The sequence below is a fragment of the Pseudorasbora parva genome, chromosome 8 (genome assembly GCF_024679245.1).
Source record: "Pseudorasbora parva isolate DD20220531a chromosome 8, ASM2467924v1, whole genome shotgun sequence".
NCBI classification, from domain to species: Eukaryota; Metazoa; Chordata; class Actinopteri; order Cypriniformes; family Gobionidae; genus Pseudorasbora; species Pseudorasbora parva.
The window spans coordinates 33,382,975-33,408,950 of NC_090179.1; the positions used below are offsets into that span (position 1 = coordinate 33,382,975).

The 25,976-nt window shown below is 36.0% G+C and overlaps 1 protein-coding gene across 1 annotated transcript in view; it reads left to right on the forward strand.

The window, feature by feature from the left end:
• Positions 1 to 25,976, forward strand: part of gbe1b (glucan (1,4-alpha-), branching enzyme 1b) — a 188,468-nt gene that overhangs the window by 18,810 nt on the left and 143,682 nt on the right. Inside the window, exons 2-5 of the mRNA XM_067450980.1 lie at positions 10,991 to 11,160; positions 14,793 to 14,908; positions 23,953 to 24,078; positions 25,236 to 25,371. Coding sequence (XP_067307081.1) covers positions 10,991 to 11,160; positions 14,793 to 14,908; positions 23,953 to 24,078; positions 25,236 to 25,371 — 548 coding nt within the window. The remainder of the gene's footprint in view (positions 1 to 10,990; positions 11,161 to 14,792; positions 14,909 to 23,952; positions 24,079 to 25,235; positions 25,372 to 25,976) is intronic.

Here is a 25,976-nt window from a genome sequence, read left to right on the forward strand (position 1 = left end):
TTTTCTTAAATATGTTTGTTCCAATAACAATTAAATGTTACCAATAAAATGTTATTTTGTTGCTATTTGTGTCTGTGTATTGTCTTAAATAGTCATAATGTCAAGGGTAGCAGACATAGTCATTCGGTCTAACCAGCCTTGGTCATTCGGTAAAACCAATGTAGTAAATATTTAAATTGAATAATTTTGTTTTTAATAACTAAAAGGAACTACAATAATACAAATATAAAGCATATTAGGCTTTTTTTCCTACATTTGCCCTTTTCTGATTTCCCTGTGCAATGTTTTACTTGAATAGGTTGGTGGGTTTAGAGTGGTTGAATAAAAATGTATATTTATGAGACCAGTGATAATGTTATTTTATTTTTCTTCTGTATTACACACTATATACTATCTCAACATCAATGTCAAATCAGGTTTGTTCATGAATAATTATCTGCTAATGAATTATTTAAAATATATTCATGGTTAAACCGAATGACTTTTTTAGTGTCACATTTTTTACATCTTGTAAAAAATGTCAAAAGCAGTGTTAATTGATTGTTAAAACCACATAATTTCATTGTTAACACTTAGTTAAACAAAAAAATGATTTCAAGATTAATTAGATCTCCATTATATTTTTTTACATTTTTAAAAACCTTATTCGTCATTGACCCAATTACGAGTCTGACAAACACATTTTTTTACAACACAAACTTGTAAATACGATTTTGACCAAATTAGCTAAGCTGATTGAACTAACTGTTTTAAGACAAGGCTGTTCACGGCACCAATTGTAATAATAATAATAATAATAATAATAATAATAGATTTTATTTATAATGCACTTTTCATTCCGAAGAATCTCAAAGTGCAACAAAGGGGGAAAAAAAAGAAAAAAAGAAAAAAGAATAACAAGTAAAAATATAGAATACTACAAACAATCAACCAACACAGAAAACAGAACAGAAACAGAGCTGATGGTGAACAGAAACAGAGCTGATGGTGAACAGAAACAGAGCTGATGGTGAACAGAAACAGAGCTGATGGTGAACAGAAACAGAGCTGATGGTGAACAGAAACAGAGCTGATGGTGAACAGAAACAGAGCTGATGGTGAACAGAAGCAGAGCTGATGGTGAACAGAAGCAGAGCTGATGGTGAACAGAAGCAGAGCTGATGGTGAACAGAAGCAGAGCTGATGGTGAACAGAAGCAGAGCTGATGGTGAACAGAAGCAGAGCTGATGGTGAACAGAAGCAGAGCTGATGGTGAACAGAAGCAGAGCTGATGGTGAACAGAAACAGAGCTGATGGTGAACAGAAACAGAGCTGATGGTGAACAGAAAACAGCTGATGGTGGAAGTCTCTGTTAGCTCCGCAGCACACTGTGATCCACTCCATGTTTTAAATTTCTCCCAGCGGCAGTGTGTCCTGATGACATCGCCTAGGCACGACAGCTGAAGACCAGATGATGGGTCCTCATGACGATTCAAACGATGGGATCGCCGCAGCACCATGCAGGAGGCAGAATATTTTCCCGGGCACTTCTGTGGACACACCGGGGTCGGCGCAGAAGTCCAAGCCGCTCCACGGCCGCAATGCAGGACGGAACAGCGGCGCAGCCGAGAAGCGGAACATCCCAACATCATGCCGGACGCCGATTACGATGGCCCAGATGACGCTAGCCCGGTGCAAACTTCAGCCACCATGCAGCTTAAGCCCAAGGAAGACCACCAGTGAGCAGTCGCGGCGAGAAACATCAAATGTCCTCCAAACCAGAACCAACCGCAGCAATTCAAACATAAACATTAGAGAAGCGGTGGAAAACGACGAACAACGTCCTCTCAGTGGCTGCCAGCAATCAGCAACAGCCCCAATTGTAGCTCTGACTGTTAGACTAGTCACAAACATAAGGAAATAAAATAAAATCTAAATCTAATAGTACATTAACATGATTTGTGGGTGGAGAATCGGCGAACAGACAACGCCAGCGTCCTCTCCCCCACGTTGCCTAGCAACAAGGCAACAAATTGTATTTTAAAGCCGAACAGATCTTATACACTGCTGCATATTTATTCATTAATTTTTATACTGGCACACGATTTTGGACATGATTATATCATCTGAGACCAATTTTGGGAATTGTAGCAGATTTCTTTCGTTGTAGGGCACACTTTGATCACTTAGCATGGCATCCTCACTGACTGCCAAATAATTGCCTTTGAGATGAGTTGTAACCTCTGACGAAATTCTGACAGTGTCAGAAATTTTGTGTCTGCTCCTATGATGGTCCATCTCTTCGAATTCCCTTTTTTTCTGCCCAGCCGACTGTCTCCAAACTTTTGTTTTCTGTGCCAGGATTAACATTGCCAGCATTACCGCAAGGGTTTGCTGGGTTTGAGTGGTAACATTAGAACACGGCACGATTGATCGTCCCGTTACCGCCAATCTGCCTCGACTTTAACGCAAGATCTCTACGACCTCTTGTACAACACCACAGACAACAAGCTTAAAGGACAGATACAAATCACACAGCTTTAGAAAGAATATCTATAGTCTAGTAATTTGCACTCATTATTACTAATAAGCAGGTGCGCTGAAGTTCTGATTTCACTGACGTTCTGGTAATGACCGTGTTGGAAATCAGCTTCCTATGAAGTCACCTTGACTGTCTGATTGAGATGCAGTTTCTGATCTCTCCTCTAGACTCTAATCATCTGGGACACGAGCCTGCGGACATGCGGAGAATATCACTACCTTATGGTGCGGCAGTAGGCCAACCCTCCCTCCGCTCCTCAAACACTGATTTCTTGTAATGGCAGTGACACTCATAATCACAGAGCAGCTGAAGTTTGACAGTTGGACTGGGAGGGGGTCAGATTAATTTTCTTGCAAATAGCTATCAGGTGTTTGCTTTCGTGTTTGCCTTTTGGGTGTCCCAACACTGAAGTTGTATTGAATAGGGAAACGGATTCAGTGTAAAACAGATTTTAGAGGGAAAAACAACACTTTTCAGGGGCCATGTAAGTTGTTCTCATTTACCTAGTTCAGGTCGGTGTCACAAGATTCAGCTGACTGGCGGATTTCAATCCCTCTTATAATGTTGGCATGAATGTTAAGCTGCAATTAATCTTTTTTTTCCTCTATTGTGACAAACTTTTAGAAAAAAAATGCAAAAATTATACCTTTAGGGGTATAGCATATGTTGTCACTGGGGCAGTGCCGTTAAAATTACATTTTTGTTCCTATTTTTAACCCCTGAAAGATTAAGACCTTAAAGTACGTTTTGCTACTCTTAGGCCGAGTTCACGCTGTACAATTTTCAAAGTGCATGACTGCATGACTATCTGGGGTAGCATTCAGTCGCTGCTGTGAAATGACTTTTCAAGAACTCGTCCACAAACAAAATTTTACAACCAAACGCGCAAGATGCGAAGGGCAAACAATGCAAGATCACGTTTGCGTCGGACCGGAGTTCTTGTGCGAGACTGGAATTGTTATTAAAAATCATAATAATAAAAATATATATACACAATCATAAAAATAATAGGTCATCGGCGATTGTAATTTTCAGTCGGAACACATTTCACACAGCATGATTTTGAAACGCCAATTGGTCCAGAATAGGTAGATTAAGCATTTACATTTGCATTTATGCATTTGACAGACGCTTTTATCCAAAGCGACTTACATTGCATTCAAGGTACACATTTTACATTTTCGTCAATTCTTGCTTTCCCTGGGAATCGAACCCATGAACTTGGCGTTGCTAGCGCCATGATCTACTGTTTGAGCTATAGGAAAGCTACATATGCCAAATATCTCACGGGCGTCGGCGACTCGTCTGCGATTCTTTCAGAACGCGTCTTTGGTAATTCACACTGCGTGATTGTTACTCACGAGCGAACACAGGTTTGCCTATGATTTGTGCCATTTGTCTGTGATTTTTACAAAACCTGTAACGAGTCGGAATAAAACACATTCTTTTAAAGGCTTGATTGTGTTTGTGGGGTGCACTTTAACATATGTTCATGCTACGTTTAAAAAATTGTTTTTATTAGTTTTCATATTTCATTTGACCTTTATTCTACAATGCTCTGTCCCTCCTTGTAAAAACGGTCTGATGGTTTCTGGGTTATATGAACCCGGTCCCTCAAAAATACGCAATGGGCTCAGATTGGTTAGCTGGCCCAGTGTGTTGCGATTCGCTAACCGGCTTGTGGACGTATTTCGGAAACGTTATGTCCGATAAACAAGCATGTAGATAAACAATACATAAAAGCTCTAATCAAAGAATAATTTACATTAATTCCAAATTCACTGTTGAGATTTACAAAAAGTTTGTAACGTTAGTCGTTTGTCGGATAACGTTAAGTATGAATGAGCATTTAACAAACTTGTTTGCAGAGGCAAACAGTGTTGTCATTTGTTTACTTCCTTGCTACAACGTACAATAAACAATACAAACTATTACAGGAAAACACATCAACGGGTAATAAATCATACTTACAGGTTGTGGCCCGTAAACAGCTTCTGTTTTTAAAGTTGGAAATGCTTCATCTTTCAGGACAAGCTGTTGTGCGAATCCTGCATTGAACTCGCAAAGATTGTGGAAGCTTTCCTCCGTAAAATGTGCAGAACAGAGCGTGAGATTTGGATAATAATTATGAGAGGCCGATTTAAAAATACATTTTAACCATTGATCCCTTACACCCCCGTCCCTGCAATCTGGATGAAAGTAACAGTGTTTCATCTGCATTGTGGTAACAACACTCCAGCCTACTAACTATACCACAACAACTCTTCTCCACAGCAATAAAAAAGGGCCTCGCCCCCCTTATTTAATATTCTTGAAGGAGGGGTTTATGTAAATATTGAACCCGCTGATGTCAGCGAGTATGGAGGAAAGTCTGTAGTCCCTACCGGCCGTTTGCTGTAGTCATTAGAAATTGATATCTTTAAAAGCAAATATCTCCCTTTGCTTTAAACTTTGAACGTTGTAACTTGCAGATGTTGCTGTTTGAGCATAAACAACATTACACACCAACTAAAGTTAAAAAAGTGAAATCGTGTTTTACCACCCCTTTAAGGCTAAAAAAGGCACAGATATGTCCTTTTAAGGGTTTTAACTGTTTGCATTTTACACGCAATACGTTTTTTTCTGAGAGGGTATATCCGAGTAAAACAAAATTGTAGGGCAGGACTTGATTGTTTTCTGTTGAGAATTGATTGGATAGCTTGATGATTGTGGTTTGCTATTGGTTGATCTCATACGAGTGACAAGTTTTCCTGTCCTGTCCTTTTGATTAAAGATTACAAGGGCACATGAATTCAAATGTGTATTATGCTGCATTTTAGGATCAAATCATCCCTTCTCATTCATAATGATAGCAGACAAGGATGAAGGATGGATTAGTAGACAGTAACCTTTGTAAATGTGACACTGTTACGATGCTGCCCGTCTGTGCATTGATTTATGTAAAACATTTTAATTCTTGAAAAGAAAAAAAAATCCTTCTCCTTGCTCCAAAAATATGAGCTCAACACTGACAGAATATGAACACATCGGTATTCATGTAATATTTCTGTGCATGTTAAAGTGGTCAATGGGAGAAAGTTTTGAAAAGGCTTAACTAAACGCCAGAGGTTAAACGGCCTTGCTATGATCTCAAATGACAATGAATTCATCTGGGAACAGCCAAGTTAGATGGTACCCGCCTTACATGGAGGTTTATTTTGTTAACTTTGGTTAATCCGTGAGGTATCATGCATTAATGATGAACAATTACAGCATATATTTATCTTGGTTAATGTTAATTTGATGCATGTTTCTGAAAGAAGTCATGCATTTATTTGATCAAAAATACTGTATTGTAAAGAATTTATTAATGTTTAGTAATATAAGCTGATATTTTTTTTTTTTTTTTTTTTGCCAAAAGCTGAAACATGTATTATCATCAATGCTGAAAACAGTTGTTGTGCTGCTTAATCTTTTTTTTGAAAACAGCCTAATATTTTTGAGGATTCTTTAAATAACAGAATGTAAAAAAATAAAAAAAAACTTTTATTTGAAATAGAAATAATAGAATTGCAAATTTATTTACTGTCTCTTTGATCAATTTGATACTGCAAACGTTTGATCATATATTAACAAAAAACAATAGTAGATTAGATTTTTTTTAATTAACATTAATCGATTAATAAATGGTACCCAATTCATTAGCTAATGCTAACAAAATCAAACCTTTTTGTGAATTATTATAATTTTGTCAAATGGCGAATCATCACATATCGTTTTCAACCAGATCTCATGGAAAAACTTAGGCTAAATATTTTTAGAGGTTGCAATTTTTACAGTATACAAATATCAAATATCGTTTTAAAATTGATATTTGTATTTTAAGAGGTGGCAATTTTGAAATTTCAATTTCGACATTTTTCTAATATGTCGATGTCCGGCTACGGCCACTTCGGCCGGCTACGCCCACATATTAATTCCTTATTCATGCAGAATAAGGCATTAGTATGTGCTTTATAAACAGCCAATATCCTAGTAATATGCATGCTAATAATAAGCAGCAAGTTAATAGTGAGAATTGGACCCAAAATTATATAGTTACCAAAATTTACGAATTGCCTTGAGATTTGTATTTTTTATTTTTTTTGTCAAGTGCACTTCATTAGTAAATCAATCTAATTTAATTAAACTGTGCTGCTGATTTGGCTATGGTTAAAGAACACCATTTATGTAATAGTTTATAATGATTCAATTATTCATAAACGAGTTTGTTAGATTTGACTTCTGAAATTTTGTTCTACGTTTGTGTATTTTTAGTTTGTGATTCATGTTGTTATACTTCTGTTCATTGTGTGATTTTTCTAGTAGCTGTGATCTACAGGGGATATATTTTAGAGAGTTTTCAGAGAGGCTTGTATCATGCTGACAGCGTGCTTTGCTTTAGTGTACTTAGACTGACAGCACAGTGAAACGCTCTCTTGGTCTGTTGTGTCTCTGAATTTGTCCCTTTTTAGCCTCACTATACGAAAGCTTTTCTGTATGTAAATCCATAAACTCACAGAATACATTTAGAGGCATTTACTGTTAGACATTAAATGAACTGCTGTGAGAAATGTTCCTCTTATTATGGATAATCTCTTGGTCAGTGTTTTTTTTTTTTTTTTTAAAGGATATGATCGTTTAGTGTTATTTAGATTTGAGTTATTTATTTTGTTTATTTGTTGAAACTCTGTCAGTTGCACTTAGCGTTCATTCATTACTGTTCAAAAGTTTTTAAGGTCAGTAAAATATAGGAGGACATAGGGTAAGATTTATTTTTTTAAAGTAAACTTTTTTTCTATTTTCGACGCAGGTAAACTCTCCAATAAAATCAGCCTACTCACTCTAGAATGATAAATCAAGTCAACTGTTGAAAATTCCATTATTGTTTAAATCCCAATATATTTTACAGAAAACAAATATCACAGTTTATATGCGAGTTATTTCCAATATCGCATCCAGCTATATCAGGCTGTTTTGGTAGTTGCCGCTCATTTGAAGAAAGTTTCTTGCATTAGTTTTGCTCATGCAGTAAATCTGTGACTCTCATTGAAAACGAATGACTTCTGGTTGTTTTATCGTAGAAAATTGCCCTGTGTGTGAACACTGTAGGCGTTGGACAGACCGCTGAGAACTTAGCTGTTTAGATTCTGCATTTAATTCCTGTAGCGACAGCATCCAACCAGGGAATCTGATAAGCAGCAGGTGGCAAAGGGGATCTTAAATGCTATTGATTGTTATGAAGAATAAGAATTAGCCATAAGGTGTTCTCCAATGTGTTGTGAGCGTTTGAGTTTCAAAAGATGTTAAGTCACTTTTAATGTAGAGCTGTGAAACAGCAGTATTAGTTGTTCAGAAATAATTAAGTAAAAACCAAGAGCTTGTTTTTTAAGCTCTAAACTAAGAACCTTAAAATATGTTTATTAAGACAGACTTTTGCTTTTTTTGCTGTTGAATGTGCTGCCATTTTCAGCTTATATTTTTACAAACTATAATGTGACTCTTTGTTATTGACCCTTTTACACAATATAATATAATCTTGAATACCACATGACCAGGATAGGTGTAAATGGTTTTTCAGTAGATTTTTTCTATAGAACTCAGAGGACAGGCAAATCTTACAAAAACCACCACAAAATTAAAAGTAAAATAAATTAATAAAACATAAGCATAGTTTCTATTGCAATGTGGCATTGTTTTGTAAGGATTATTTCTATCATACTTTTCAGTCGTTGTAGAGGGCAGCCTGACAGCAGTTGGTATATTTCTTCCCTAACAATATGTCACAGGTTTTTCTTTGTTAGCTTGTCTGTGCATCTAACACACACACACACACACACACACACACACACACACACACACACACACACACACACACACACACACACACACACACACTAGCTTTCACAATGTAATAGCTGCAGAATCGAACAAGGAGGTGTTGACCGACTCCAGACTTCCTTGATTTGTCTGAGGAAGATCATGTCTAATGTGCCTTCCTGATGAGATGGTCCGTGTTGATGTGTCATTTCAGAGAGCAACGGATAGGTGTGCCTACGAATTGTAAGTAGTCCGTTATGGCAATTTGTTGAAAGAAGAGTTTGAGGTCCGTGATTTAAAGAAAAAGTTTACTTTTTTTATTTAAAAAAGGTCATTCATTGGCTATTTTTAGCACATCTGGTGATTTATACACTGCTGATATTGTGCTTATTTTAGCATTAGACAAGACCAAAATCGTTTAGAGTCATTACATTATATCACAGTATCCATATATACACTACCTAGTTAAAAGGTTTGTGGTCAGTACCATTTTTGAAAGAAGTATCACCAAGCTAACCAAATACATTTATATGATCAAAAATACAGTAAAACAGTAATATTATGACATATTTTTACAAGTAAAAAAATATATTATAATATATTTTAAAATGTAATTTATTACAATTTATTATGTAATTTGTTATTAATTTTCAGCATTATTACCCCAGTCAGTGACACATGATTCTTACGAACTTATTCTAATATGCTTATTTGCTACTCAAGAATGTTTGGAAGCCATGATATAGTTTTGTTTGCAGAATTCTCTGATGAATAGGAATTTCAAGAACAGCATTTATTTAAAAACGTTCATTAAGCCTTTTCTTTTTAAAGTGTTACGTGTCACTTTTAAACAATTTAATGCATACTTGCTAAATATAAATAAAAAAGCAGTAGTGTGTATAAAATAATTATTTTGGAAATGTTTTATATAGCCACGTGGCAATGTCTATTTGTAGTAACCCTAATTAAAGGGTTAGTTCCCCCCAAAATTAAAATTCTGTCATTTAATTAGTCACCCATGTCGTTCACCTTCGGAACACAAATTTAAATGATTTTTGATAAAATCGGAGAGCTATCTGATCCCTCCATAAACAGCTATTTATTTACCACTTTTATAGCCCAGAAAGACACTGATAAAATAGTCCATGTGGTTACAGTGGTTCAACCTTATGAATCAATGAAAATACTTTTTGTCCACAGAAAAGAAAAAGTTTGTGTTGTAAATCCAGTGCATAGCTTCCTAGTTCTACGTCAGAACACTGGCTGTTCATTCTGATGTAGAACTAGGAAGTCAAAGCAAAGGAATGCAAGAAGTGCTGCACAGGGTGTAAAATCTCTGCTCTTTGGTTGTGTAGGATAATTAAGTCTAGAAGCAAAAGTAGTCCAAGGCATTCAATGGGTGTATTGAAAAAGTTAAAAAGCCTTTATATTCATTTTGCTTGCAGAACTAGGAAGTTTTGCACTGCGGTAACCAGTGTTGTGTATGTCTATGTACTGGCCATTCTATAGAACAATGACAAGGAAATCTAACTTAAACACACTCCGAGAGCACCCTAGTGGTCTGGAGCATTTCCGTTGTGTTGTGGCTTGATCTCATTGTGTTGTGACTTGATTTTGCTGTGGCTCGAATCCATCGTGTTATGGCTTGACTTTGTGTTGTACTCTGGGCCACCGTAATTAATTACTTTATGTATGCAAACCAAAAGATTTATTCATAATAAATTGATAAGTTTGGCACCAGTGCAAAAGCAACTTCTTCACATTATAAAATACCCAAGTGAAAAAAAACAAAAAACAAAAAAACATCTGAAATATCTACCATAGCATAAATGGATTGCAAAATTAGCAAATTTGTTCCATTGGATGTATATTCTATAGTACCATAATACAGCTGGGTTAGGGTTAGTGCTTTTTTTTGCATTCATATGAAACTAGCATATTTATGAAGAAGAAAAAGTGAAGTGGGGGAATACAGAGCCTTGTGGTTCACCTTTGTTGATGGCCAGAAGGTGGGAGGTGAACTTCATCTGCCTTGTAGAAAATCGAGCAGCCAGCAGCACTTGGCTGGCTTGATGCCCATATTTCTGTTTAAGAAGGTGGATGATATTGAAAACAGAAGTGAAGTCAAAGAACAGGATACATGCCTAGGTGTTTAGTGTCTCCGGGTGATGTAATGTGTCAAAGATGCCAGGTCAATGGCATTCTCCATCAATATACCTGAGTGGGCGACTGTTTTCAAATGCAAACTCAACTTTGAGATTTCAAAGGCGATCCTGGGGGTAAATGTGATTCTTCTGCCAAGGGATGTTCAATAGAAGGCGTATATAAAAGTATAAAATATTAACTTCTTAAATAATTCAGTTTACGTTCTTGAATGCAAAATTATTTGGTTAACAGGCTTTCTCTTTGAGTTGGTTTTCTTGTGTATTGGGATGTAGTTTTTTTGTATTTTGCCCATAGCATCTTTATGGAATGATATATTTACTATAGCTGATGAAACATTACGTGTATTAAATTTTTCATAAGATGTACGGTTGAGGACTTTTCCTAATTGTGTGAGAAACAGCAGATTAACTCTGTATCATTCAGTCCATGTTTGTTAAGAAGTTTTTCTGTGCTTTGCTTTCAAAGGTATGGGCTGTTTGAGAAGCAGCTCGCACTCCTTGAGGAGGCTGAAGGAGGCTTCGATCAGTTCACAAGAAGCTATAACAGTTACGGAGTACAGCGGATGCCAGACAACAGCCTCTTCTTTAAGGAGTGGGCCCCGGCAGCCGAGGCTCTGTTCCTCACTGGAGACTTTAGTATGTTTTCTCATTTTAAAATCAAAATGTAATGTATATATATATGACTCTGCATATCAAAAATAGTGATTATTTTAATGGCTTACAATATTAAGCTGTACTATAATAGGCTTAAAATAGAACTTGGTTTTGTGTAAATAAGGTAAATGATTTTATTTATTTTCTGATTTGATATATTTAGTAATACTAAAGTGTAATATACAAGTATATGATTCTGTGCATCAATAATGATTAATTTAATGGATTAAATATGTGTTCCTGGACCAGAAAACAAGTCATAAGGGCAATTTATACAAACCCAATTCCAAAAAATTTGGGACACTGAACAAATTATGAATAAAAAAAGGAATGTAATCATTTTTTATTCATAATAGAATATAGATGATATATCAAATGTTGAAAGTGAGACATTTTGAAATGTTATGTTACATATTGGCTCATTTTGGATTTCATGAGAGCAACACATTCCATCAAAGTTGGGACAGGTAGCAATAATAGGCCGGAAAAGTTAAAAGTACAAATAAGGAACAGCTGGAGGACCAATTTGCAACTTATTAGGTCAATTGGCAACATGACTGGTATAAAAAGAGCCTCTCAGAGTGGCAGTGTCTCAGAAGTCAAGATGGGCAGAGGATCACCAATTCCCCCAATGCTGCGGCGAAAAATAGTGGAGCAATATCAGAAAGGAGTTTCTCAGGGAAAAATTGCAAAGAGTTTGAAGTTATCATCATCTACAGTGCATAATATCATCCAAAGATTCAGAAACAATCTCTGTGTGTAAAGGTCAAGGCCTGAAAACCATACTGGATGCCTGTGCTCTTCAGGCCCTTAGATGGCACTGCATCACATACAGGAATGCTACTGTAATGGAAATCACAACGTGGGCTCAGGAATACTTTCAGAAAACGGTGAACACAATCCACCGTGCCATTCGCCGTTGCCAGCTAAAACTCTATAGGTTAAAAAAAGAAGCCATATGCAGTGCCGCCCCTCCCACCACACGCATCACGTGCTGCGCCTAGGGCACCAAGTGCTGAGGGGGGCAACACGAGAATTTTCTCTCAGCTGGACGTAAAGAGGACAAGGACAACCCAAGTTGTTATCAACGCTCAGTACAGAAGCCTGCATCTCTGATGGGATGGGGTTGCATGAGTGTGTGTGGCATGGGTAACTTACACATCTGGAAAGGCACCATCAATGCTGAAAGGTATGTCCAAGTTCTAGAACAACATGCTCCCATCCAGACGTCGTCTCTTTCAGGGAAGACCTTGCATTTTACAACATGGCAATGCCAGACCACATTCTGCATCAAGTACAACATCATGGCTACGTAGAAGAAGGATCCGGGTACTGAAATAGCCAGCGTTCAGTCCAGATCTTTCACACTTATTTTCCCCTTAAATTTATACATTTTCTCATTTTAAACATTTGTTGTGTCATCTATGTTGTATTCTGAATAAAATATTGAAATGTGAAATTTCCACATATAATTGCATTCTATTTTTTTTCTCTCACAATTTGTACAGTGTCCCATCTTTTTTTGCATCAGGTTTGTACATCACCTGAAACCTGAATAAATAAGCTTTCCATTTATGGTTGGTTAGGATAGGACAATATTTGGCCAAGATAATAAAAAAATTGGAAAAACTAAATCGAAATATTGAGAAAATCGCCTTTAAAGTTGTCCAAATGAAGTCCTTAGCAATGCATATTACTACTACTAATACTTTTATTTACGGTATGCAATTTATAAAATATCTTCATGGAACATGATCTTTACTTAATATCCTAATGATTTTTGGCATAAATGAAAAATAGATCATTTTGACCTATACATTGTATTTTTGCCTGGTTTTATGGTCCAGGGGCACAAGTGGTACTATATGCCTAAAATACAACACTCAGTTTTATATAATATGTAAATAATAAGGTATAATAGTAGGTATTTAATTATATATATATATATATATATATATATATATATATATATATATATATATATATATATATATATATATATATATATATATATATATATATATATATATTAGAATACATGTTACTGTGCTTAAAATGCAACACAGTTTTATACAAATAGTCAATTATTTTTATTTTATTTTATTTTAGATATTTAAAAGCTTTTCCAAAAAACTTTTCAGCTTTGTCACAATTCATAATTCAGAAAGTTTTGTTCCACTGCAGAATTCATAATTCATACACGAGTTAGTATGCCTATTCATCTATATCTTGTGTCAATTTGTAGTTGACTGTTTGTTCTGTTTGACAGATCAAAATTTTTCATCTTAAACTAGATGAAAGAGCATTGTGTTCAGGTTAAGACAAAAAGAAGAATCCCTTCAAGGTTATCTGAATTGCCTGTAAGACCAAATGCAGTCAGTCACTAAGGGCCTTTCTTTTGAAATCTTTTGTTGTCAAAAGTCTGGCATAATGATTTCTCACCAAGAAAGTGCATGAATGCAGGATTTGAAGGCATTTGCTTGTCTTTTCTAGTCATTAGGCAGTGCAAGTTTTTCTTAAAGAAGTAATGAGCCAGACTTTACAAACTGCAGGCCAAATTCTGTAGTCTTTGATCACATGGCATAACTTGCATTGCTTTTAAATAAATAAATGATTGTTATTTGTTGTTTTTTCCCCCAGAGAGAATAGAAAATAATTAGACAACAAATAGATATCCATAACTATTACTATTGTTCATACTAGTGATGGGGTTTGAACGAGCCCCTAACCCTAATATAACCCTCATTTTTAATTCAACTTGTGCAACGGACGTGCATTACAACATGTTATTAAACCATTTACATTTTTCTGGTGTATATGCTAAGTTAACCAGGTTTTTACTGTAAAAATTCCACATCATTTCCCTATAAAGAAAGTGTATTTTTCTAAGAGTTTAAATGTATGATTTTTATCTGGCAGATGATAAAACGTTGAAAAAAAGTTGTATAGATTATTTAGATTGTTTAATTGGGTTTTAGACATGTTTGCAACATCAACAACAAAAAAGTCATCTGTTTGCATCATAAAAACCCTTTCTGACCCATGGTGTCAACTTATGCTAGCACTGAAGTCGGAATTAAAGGGTTTGTTCACCCAAAAATGAAAGTTAGGCAATGATTTACTCACCCTGAAGTCATCCTATGTGTATATGACATTCTTCTTTCAGACTAATTAAATTGGGCATGTGTTAATATAACTCTGATTGTGTTCGTCTGAAAGAAGAATGTCATACACCTAGGATGACTTCAGGGTGAATAAATCATGGGCTAACTTTCATTTTTGGGTGAACTAACCCTTTAACTTGAATCAATCTGCCCCGAATTTACAAGTCTTATGTCCCGTGTTGTGGGGCGTTTCATTGGTTATTTTCAAGTTGGAGGTGCAAGATCTATGAATGACTTACCAATTGATTTGTCAATTGTTTTGTCCTTTTTAGCAATGATTTAGAACACCTTAGGAAAGTCAGAGGAACACACTAAAAATCACTTACCACACGCATCACACACAAGCTTTGAACGATTCCCTTTTTGTCAGAAAATGTGAAAATCTAGTTTAGATATTTTTATATGTCGAGCAGAGAAAGTTTTTTAACTGTGACTCTTTATTTTTAATAGATGACTGGAATAATTTTTCACATCCCTACACTAAAAAGGAGTATGGGAAATGGGAGCTGCACATGCCCCCAAAAGAGGATAAAACACCTGCTGTCACTCATAACTCCAAGCTGAAGGTGAGCAGACACATTTGCTGGTTTGTTTACTTCATTAGCCTGAATGAGGCGCTGAGGTATTATGAAGCCTTTATGCACTGTCAAGATGGATTTAATATTCACCTGTTTTATGGATGGCGTGTCAATGTTAAAGCTACAGGAACAGCTGTGACTTTCAAGCCATCTGAAGCTCTTCAACAGCGTATGTTTTTAATAACGCCATTTCAGTTGGGAGTTTCACACCCAGGAGGTTTAAAACGCAGAGCTTTAATTTTAAACAAATTGAAGTCGATCCGGGGGGGATCTGTTGGACTCTTCAATCAGGTATAGGTTGTACACTCAATTAAAGTCAACAAGCTGAATGGACTTTATTTACTTTAACACACATTTCTCATATTATTGAGAACGATTCATCAGTGCATGTTGTTTTTAAGAAGAAAAAAAATTCGTAATATTGCATCAAAATGTAATTACTTGCTCTGCTACTTTCCATCATCTAAAGGCCATTGGTTCGATGACATAAGACTGTCCAAGATAATGTAAAGCAAAAAATTGGTGGCACCCTTACAATACGATTCTATTAGTTAAGCTGCTTTTCCACCGAAAATTACCCGGAACAATCTTTCTCAGGAACTTGTTCCCCCTAGACTTGCTGCTGTCCGCTTTTTCATCGTGATCTAAAGTTCCGTGAAGATTCGGCAAATTATTTTGGTGACGTCACGTAGGACTGCGTGACTGTCCAGTTCCCGCTGGATTTCGTCCTCACTGTAAACCCTAATGTTGTCTTTACTTAAACAAATCAAGTAATCTTGACTAAATATTACTAGTTTAGTCCAAAACTCAAAAATATAAGTTAGTATAACTTATTAACCTACAAAATACATAAACTTAAGATTTCAAGTTGAATGAACTCAAAACCATAATTCATTAAAATAGCTCACTCTAGTCTTGCTTTGATGTTATTGGCCATGCAAGGAGTTCTGTCTGCCAACAAGAGAACTAATTCACTGATTGGAAAACAAATTAAGATGGAGACTTTTTCATTATGTGCAATCTTAAAAGCGGTAAGTAAAAATTCGTAAGTTACTAAACATAATGATAATATGTGAACTAACTTATAACTAACCAGACTGTCTTTATTTCTGTGTTAATGAAAATAATAGTTTCGTTGGAAGTCACCATGATGGAGATAAGTGTTTGCTTTAGTTGGTGATAATGTTTTTTATTTTTTAAATCCGATAAACAGATTAACTCTGAACATAAAACAAGCTACAAAAACATCAGAACAAAAGAGCAAAAGTAAAAGCAAATAGTAAGAATCAAAGAAAATGTGTCACAATTCAGATGTATAATTTATTTATGCTGCAATGCATGCTGAAGTTTTGATTGGTTGTACCCAGCATGGTATACTGAACTTCTGGTGTACCCAGTTTGGTGAACGTAAGAATTTAAGTACAGTGAACGTGAGCACCAAGTTAAGTGAACTTAAATATACAAGTTTTGGGAGACTCCATTACTCAATTGAATTGAGGGAACAAGTTTACTCAAATCAATTGAGTTCAATCAACTTATTAGGGTTTTCAGTGCTCCACCCAGGGCCGTAACCATCATAGACTTCCATAAATTGCCAAAATGTCCCCACCAAATGCTGCTCTGCTGTACTCCATTACACACCGGCCTGTTTGTTGCTAGGAAGACAAAAGTTAAATATAAAATTTAAGTTGGTCTGCCTCAGCGGTCTAGCAGCGCTCGTCACTGTGAGAATGAGTGAGATGGCCAATCAAATCAAAGAAGGCGGGCCTTACTGTTAGTGCAGATTCTATAACAGTTAAAGAGTGTGTTTGCGTTGAATGATGTAAGTAGCTAAACATTTAATATTTGACAACTGTTTTATAATAAAAAATGCTCAGCGAGCAAGATAATATATGGTTTGGAGACAGTTGCACTGAGGAAAAGACAGGAGGAAGCACTGGAGGTAGCAGAGCTGAAGATGTTGAGGTTCTCTTTGGGAGAGGCAAGGATGGATAGGATCAGGAACGAGTACATCAGAGGAACAGCACGTGAGATGTTTTGGAGACAAAGTTAGAGAGGCCAGGTTGAGATAGTTTGGACATGTTCAGAGCAGTGAATATATCGGTATGAGGATGTTTAGAGCTGCCAGGCAGGAGGTCAAGAGGAAGACCAAAGAGGAGGTTTATGGATGTAGTGAAGGAGGACATGAAGGTAGTCATTCTGAGAGAAGAGGATAAAGAGGATAGGACTAGATGGAAGCAGATGATTCGCTGTGGCGACCCCTGAAGGGAAAAGCCAAACTAAGAAGGCTAGGCAATTCATTTTTTATGAATTTGAATTGAAAATATGACATTATTTATGTAAATTGAACTAAAAAAACGAATTTGACATGACAAGGAACGTTTCACATTTTTAGATATTAGGCAAATGAAAATAATAGTGAATGTGTGCATATTTAAAAACAAATATCATTCGCAAATAGTTTGCTTCATAACTAAAATAGAACTGGAACTTTTACCATCCTTATTTTTTCTTTATTTCCTTAAATCCCCTTTAATTCTTTTAATAATGTAATTTTTTTTAATAAACCAAAAAGACCGCCCCCCACGCAAAAAAAAAAACAACTACATTTGACCCCCCCCATATAAAATGCATATAAATTTAATAAAGCCTGAACCTCATCGTCAGTCCATCTGTCATATTTTTTTAACTGTATTGTTGATTCGAATAGACTCTTACTACACACACTTGTGACTTGCGGTGGTTGAAATAAAATTCTGCGTGGAGTCAACCAATCAAACTGCTGCATTAACTCAACCATCATTCTGTTATGTTCAACACCCAAGTCTCACTTAAGCAAGAACTCAAGAACTCTTAAACAAGTTCCTGAACTTGAAAAAGCACTCACGAGCAGAGACTTTCTGAAGGAAATAGTCCAGGATTTTTCTTCACAAAATGCACTTCTATGGCAACCAATTTATTTATTTATTTTTGGCATTTAGCCAAAAATAACCCCCCTCCCTACCCCTCACAAAAAATTGACTTTGAGACTATGGAACCGGAAGTCCGAGTAGTTTTTGGCCTACACAAATGCGTCATTGCTTCAGCACTTTATAGATCCAGTTGTTGGCCATCAGGCTGAGTTTAATTTCTAATCTATCTTTGTACAAGGCCTCTTCCACTCATGCTGTCCATTATGTTGTGTGGCACGCTGGCAGAGGATTGATTGATGGCAGGTAGGTGCCACACACTGGGCAAAGGCTGCTTTTCTGGTTGCTTTGTTCCTGGTGTCTCCTTGGGTCAGGCTCCGGACGATAAGAACCAGATGCGGAGCTTGGCCCAGTCTCAGTTCAGGCCCCCAGACTGGACTCGGATGAGTTGAGTGTAAACTCGATTATGTTCCCGGTGAAAAGTGGTCCAGAAATGGACTGTCCTCTTCTCTCTGATTCACGGCTCATGAGACCGTGTGTTGTTATGGGGCTTTAAGGGGTTTTTTATGCACCTGTTTACTAAATGCAAGACAATTAGGCCTGGTTTCACAGGATTAGGTCTAAATGTCAGGATTAGGCTTTTAAGAAGCTTTAATAAATGTGGCTTAGTTTGCATTACTGGTACGTTATGGTGTGCATCTTGAGACAAAACAATGGCATTTTAAGATATGTTTAAGATATTCTTCAGTTCAAGCATGCATTTTAGTCTGGGTCTAGACTTTAGACTTGTCTGTAAAACTACTAATACTACTACTATCTAGTACAAAAAAAAACATTTATAGCAAATTTCACTAAATAAAAAACTAGTTTATCTAGATTGCTATAGTGACACAAATATGTAATATTTATTGTGTAACGCCACCAAATATTAGTCAACATTAGTATCAGAATTATTAATTAAAAATATAGTAAAATATTATTACAATTTAAAATAACTGTTTTCTGTTTTGGTGCATTTTAAAACTTAATTTATTGGTCAAAGCTGATTCTTCAGCATCATTACTCCAGTCGTCAGGGTCACATGATCATTTTAATTGCTCAAGAAACATTATTTATTATTATTAATAAATTATTGATTATCAACCTTCAAAAAAGGTAACATTTTACAATAAGGTCTCGTTTGTTAAAATTAGCTAACATGAAGCTGGTTAACATGAACTAACAATGAACAATATTATACAATAATGTACATTAACATAGTAAATGTTGAGATTAACATTAAGATCAATAAATGCTGTACAAAAGTTATTTTATGCTAACTAAAGTTAATAAATGTAAAGTGTTACCAACAAAATCTTACCGACCCTAAACTTTTGAATAGACACCGCTTCATTATCAGAGGAACAGAAATATATTCTTTAATCAAACTAATGCAAAACACAATTTCATGCTCCGTAAGAACCATTCACGGCCAGTAAATGTTCTCTGTAAACCTGCGGCTGGACCCTAATTTGACAGTACAGCAAAGTGACAGACATTAAATGAACTCCGTAAGAATTTTATCATCATCCATTTATCCTCCACCTCACCCTGCTTTCATTGACACCGTGTGTCTGCTATTTTCTGCTATTTTCTCTCCATCAGTCTGTCTGGCTCAGCATCTGTCCATTCTCGCACTCTTTTCTCAATAATTATATAAACTGGCAATCCCGTGGTGTGGCGGTTTGGCGCTCCTGCATGTCCTCGGGTGAGGAGCCGCTAATGATTGAGCCCCACTGGGACGCTGCTCTGTAGGTCACCGGCAGGTGCCAATGGCTCTGTCATTACCTCTCGCTGGCAGCTTATGGAGGGGACCATCAAATGATCCATTTGCTTTTTGGCCCGGGAAAGAGAGAGATAGGAAGACTCAGGATGGAGAGCTCCCCGGGGTGCATTCACACGGTGAGAGATGCTCTGTTATCGATCCTCGCTCCCGTCCTGACAGTCGTGTGACTGTGCGCGGCAGCGGGGAGGGAAGGGAAGAGTGACTTTGAGTAAGTTAGACCGTAGACTGTTACTCACCGCTGTTGTCTGGCTTTCTGTTTAGAAAAGCGGGCTGGAAACGGAGTGCCTCGGGCTGGTTTTTCAATCTTTCTCGTTATTTTCCCCCGGTGTGTTGTTTTCAGGTTTAAGCAAAATTCAGGATATATGAGTCTTTTATGCTCACCAAGGCTACATTTATTAAATTATATTATATTATATTATATCATATATTATATTATATTATATTATATTATAATATATTATATTATATTATATTATATTATATTATATTATATTATATTATATTATATATTATATTATATTATATTAATTATATTATATTATATTATATTATATATTATATTATATTATATTATATATTAATTATATTATATTATTATATTATATTAATTATATTGATGGAGTGTGTAGCTTTTTATTCTTAAACAACCATGATAATGTCAAGATTCAGACTCAGACTCTAAATGAATGGTTTGGAGGAAGCACGAAGAATCATTTTCACACATGAATTGGCACCTCCGAGTCCAGACCTTACATTCATTCAAGTCTTTGGGGATGTGCTGGAGTAGACTTTACAGAGTGCTGGACTCTTGCGCTGTAATTACACGATTTTTACCAAAAATGAATGCACCTCTTGATGAAATGGCTTTACAACATTTATTTCCATCAAGAGGTGCATCAATTTTAGCTAAGGATCTTTGTATTGACTATGCAAGAGTCAAGCTCTCTCTAAAGTCTACTCCAGCACATCCCGAAGACTTTAATGTCTGGAATGTCTTGAATTTAAGTTCTGGACTTATTGGAGTTATACAATAATGCTGTTTGTTGTGTTAGGAATAATTGATGATGGGTCATTTGAATTATTAGAAAAACAATGCTCACCCGAGGTGTTAATGCGGCCAATGCGAAGCAGATTATTTTCCTAATAACAGCCCAGATTCTATTATTCCGCTTGTACTACCACAACTCCAAACATTGTTCAAATATTCTATTTCAAGACATTTGTCAGGTTTTTGTCCATAAAACACTCTTGTGTGTTGGACAGATTCCCTACGAATCAAATCCCAAGCCTCTGCTGGTAATTTCAAAACGTTATTTTAGAGCTAGTAACTTAACCTAACCACTGATAGGAGACTTATACAGATATTAATGCAGAGAGAGAGAGAAAGTGTGATATTAAGCGCATGTGAATTACATGAACAAGAATAGAGCCGTTATTACCTCGCTTGGAAGTATGATTGCGCAGTTCATATAGCTGTTGTTAAACTGTTTTACTGATAAAATCGTCAGAGCAGTGCTGACAACACGTTTCTGTGCAAGTGTGTGTCCTCACTGTAGGCTGTTTGAGTGGGAGAAAGAGATGCGCTTGCCATACATAATAAGATGTTATTTTGTGGCAAAAAACAACAACAAAAAAAACATGAAAATATTTTTTTTTTCATGGTTTATTATTATATTAAAGCTGCAGTCCATGACTTTTTTGGGGTTAAAAATTATCCAAAATATTTTTTTAATAAGTACCAGCCAGTGTTCAAAACTATCTGCTTACCTTAGCTCGATTTGCAACGGTAAGCTTGTAATAATGTTTTTGATCCCAGTGGTAGACTACTGGATTTCTACTGTAAATCCAAGCATATCTTTGCGTCATTGCATCTTATCTCTACACATAAAAAAGGTGTCCTGGCAAGGCTAGGTGGTGATTTATAGCCTTTTCTCAAAGCACTTAATTAAACTTATATAATTAAACTTGATGGCGGATCTAGACAGGGTTCAAACGACAATCACCAGTGACAACTGGAAATTCACCCGTTGTAAAATGCAAAAGACCTAGACTTTTGGAGGCTACAGAAAAGGAAAAAAAAAAACAGGCCCATGCGAAAGCGAGGATAAAAAGGACTTTTGAAAGGTGGCATAAACTCAGTGTTTTGAAGGGGTTAAAAACGAATGCAGAGACAGCCTTTTTTTCTGCTGGACAGGTAGGCCTAACATTTCAATGGTTCAATTGTAACAGTAGCACACTTGTTCGCTTAATTAATACAGTTACGGAGTTTTCGTTGTTTTGCCTTTTTCGTTTTGCCATGTGCATAATGGTAAATGTCAATTATTTTGTGCTTGCTAGGAGAGGGAGAAACTCCAGTCCACATTCATTTGTTGGTATGACAATTAGAAAAGAGTCTGCACAGAACTACAGTTATCCCCAATACACATTAAATGTCACGATGTGAACATTGTGGCTGATTTGAACATTGACAATTTGAAAACAAAGTATAATTTGCACGATAAGCGATAGATTGAATCATCGATTTATTGCAATGCTTTTCCCCCTCAGAACAAAAAGTGATGTTAGCTACTTACTTGTTCAGATGACATTCTTATGTCGGTCGTAATTTCAAACAGTTCAATCTGTGATTATGATTGACAGTATCCACACTGGCACGGTGACTGACAGCCTCACATTCTCCTCAAAACATTGGATTCATCCGCGCTGTGCCGTGCCGAGGCGGAGTTAATAATGCCGCAAAATAACTGCAGTTGCAGATTTTGAACAAAAATAGCGACAAAAAGGAAAAACTATGGACTGCATATATTATATTATATTATATTATATTATATTATATTATATTATATTATATTATATTATATTATATTATATTATATTATATTATATTATATTATATTATATTATATTATATTATATTATATTATATTATATTAATTATATTATATTATATTATATAGGCCTGTTTGTTGGTTTTTACAAACTGTTTTTCATTCTGAATGACACATGCTCCTGGCGTCTTTAAATCCTGTGCCATCTCCTCTGCTGCACATCTACAACTGTACAGATCAATGGAAAAACACACTCTGACATTAAAATCACACACTCCCCTCGAATGCCCTTTAGAAAAGGATTGCTTCTGTAGCCTAATCTTGGACACGTGATGAGTTTTTAATATCTGCGAGTGAAACGTGGTGCTTCAGCCTATAAATAACACTGCCAATAGTACACAAAGGATTAAATGACCCTTTCCGTTTCTGATCAATGGTCTTGTGCTGGCTAATAGCTTTATTTCAGACAGCGCTAGAAATCATCTTCTCCGTGAGGAAAACACGGTGTAGAATCATAAACATTTTTGGACATGGTTACACATATCTAAAGGTCAAAAATAAAAATTCTACAACAAAAAAAATCTCAATAATGACACCCGAGTCCATTTCAGTTTTTTTCTTCTTCTGTGGAACAGAAATAGTTATTTTAGCAAAATGCCAAGGATACTGATTTTCATGCTGTGAAACATAAATTGATCACTGCGTCATAAAAATAGAAACATTTTATGTTGCTTTTTGTCATTTTCCAGTCCCCATTCACTTTTATTTGTATGATAAAGAGCAGCCTTAACATTCTGCTAAACATCTCATTTTGTTTTCTTAGAGTCAAAGAGGTTTGGGGGAAATGGTGAAAATGTGAACATGAGAAAATGGTGACATACTTTTCAATTATGTGTGAACTGTTGCTTTAAACACTGGCACATAATCTTTCCTGCTCTCTCTGTCTATAGTTGTAATCTGGGGCATATTGGTAAAAACAGAAAGCGTTTGATCTATTATTCATGTTACTCTTTCAAGTTTGTATGTATATGCCTGTAAAGCAAGTGCCAAGTTAAAAATACAAGTAAACACAAATGTGTTTACCAGAACGCTGCACGTTTATTGCTACACTTAGATTTTTCAATGGTGATTAAATGAAATTGGTTATCAAATCGATAACCATGCAGTTTTCCCTTTTGAAAACGTTCATAATCCATTCAGGAGCTGCTTGTTGCCATATGTTTTTTTCGATGCAATCAACTAAAAAGTCTTTTTTTTTTTTCACCTCCAGCGGTCAGACTCCACTCAAACGTCCTCTTTGCTTGTACAGTGTGACCTTTCTCCATGAGATTGGCCCTTTATCCCTGCTCTCTGGCAGCTGTAAACACATTTTCTCTTACTGGCATTACCCAGCACCATTTGCTTGTGCCCACGTCCTGACCCTCTCTGTGTGCCCTTGCCGTTACATCCCTCATTTGTCTCTCTTCTCAGGTGGTTGTTCACACCAGAACCGGCGAGCGGCTCTACCGAATCTCACCTTGGGCAAAGTATGTGACCCAGCATGAGAAGTCCGTCATCTATGATTGGGTACATTGGGACCCTCCTCAACCTTACATTGTAAGTGATTATTTCCCCCCCAGCGCCGGTGTGCCACAACCTTTTATTTTGTAGTTAACATATCATGACCCTTCTCATTAAAGGTGCAGTGTGTAGCATTTATGAGTCTCCATAAACAGAACTGCAATATAATATACATAACAAAGTTTTCAGTGGTGTATAAAGACCTTAGGTAATGTACTGTAATGTTTTTATTATCTTAGAATGATCCATTTCTATCTACATACACCGCGGGTCCCCTTACAGTGAATTTGCCATTTTGCGCCACCATTATTCTACAGTAGCCCTAAACAGACAAACAAAGTGCTAGTCACTTGCTGCTTTTTCCCACGGTGACATGTTTGTCCTGTGTCAGGGAATGCCGCTAAAATTCACACACTGCACCTTTAAAGGAGCAATATGTAAAATTCAGAAACTGTTATTATTAGTGACACCGGTGGCCGTTAAGAGAACTGCACTTGCCAGTTTACATCTTTAATTTCGGACTTTTCCCCCCTCAGAATTCTAAGTTTATATCTTACAATTCCAAGTTTTTATCCTGCAACCCCCCCCCCCCCCCCCTCCACTCACACACACACACACACACACACAACCAAAACAAAATATAATCTTTTAGACACCTGACCTGACTTCTGAGAAAAAAGAATTGTTAGATGTCAGCTCATAGTTTATTGTGATAGCATTCTGTGAATAAAAAGTCTAAATTCTGAGAAGTCACAATTATCTTTTTTTTTATTTTTTAATTGGTTTATTCCGTGGTGGAAATAAGCATCCTACTCTAGTAAAAAAGGATGCGCGTATGTGTGTGTACATTATATTACCCATTAATTAAAGTTTCCAAGCAAAGCTAACTGTCTAAAAGCAGGGGGGTGGAGAAAATGGATTTATGAATGCATCATGAGCCATTTCATTGGTTTCTGCTCACTGTAATTTTGCTTTAATGTCAAGTCAAGACTGTGCACATCATCCCCACAGACTATGAATTATATATTCTTGTTAACGTCTTCCAGTCATAAGTCATGATACGATGAGATTCTCCAAATTAGCTACTGTCAGCTCAGCTCAGCGTCTCCAGCTTATCTTCAGTTGTATTGGCGTGATGTTAAATTTGGATGAAGAATTGTTTCAGAGATATTTCCCTGCTGTTTCTGTGCCAGCACAAGCATCCCCGTCCACAGAAGCCCAGGAGCTTGCGGATATACGAGTCCCACATTGGCATAGCTTCTCCTGAGGGTAAAGTGGCATCCTACAGCAACTTTACACACAACGTGCTGCCCAGGATCAAAGATCTTGGTAAGAGACTGCTTCGTTGACACAAAACTGTTGAGATAATGAGAGCTTGTACTGAATTAACTTGAGTTCAAAGTGACTTAATCCTCACTATTTAAAAAAAACAACCGATTTTATTTCTATTGTTTTATTTGGTTTTGGGGTTTGGATTTTTGGTGTTGTGATGCATATCGTTTTTTTTTTTTTTTTTTGCATTGGTTTTATGTAGCCTTTTTTGTGTTTTTTGTTTAGTTTAGTTTAGTTTATCAGTCATTTCATTCAAACAAATTAATTTATAAGTACATTGATGCGTTTTAACACATCCTATTGTGTATTGTATTTTTGTTTTGTTTTGGGTCCTGTTTGTTTTGTTTTTGTTTTTTCCTTGTTACATTTCATTTTGTTGCCTTACTTTAATTGGCATATTTGACAGTAATTATTATTATTAATATTATTATTAATTACAAATATAATAAATAAATAAATAAATACATAAAACAAATGATTTTATTTGTACATGTCACTCATCCGTTTTTATTCATTCAACATTTATAGTTTTCTCTGTGGCCTTTTAAAATGTTAAACAATTGTCCTTTTTTTCAACTTTCAATTTAATCCTCTTCTTTGAA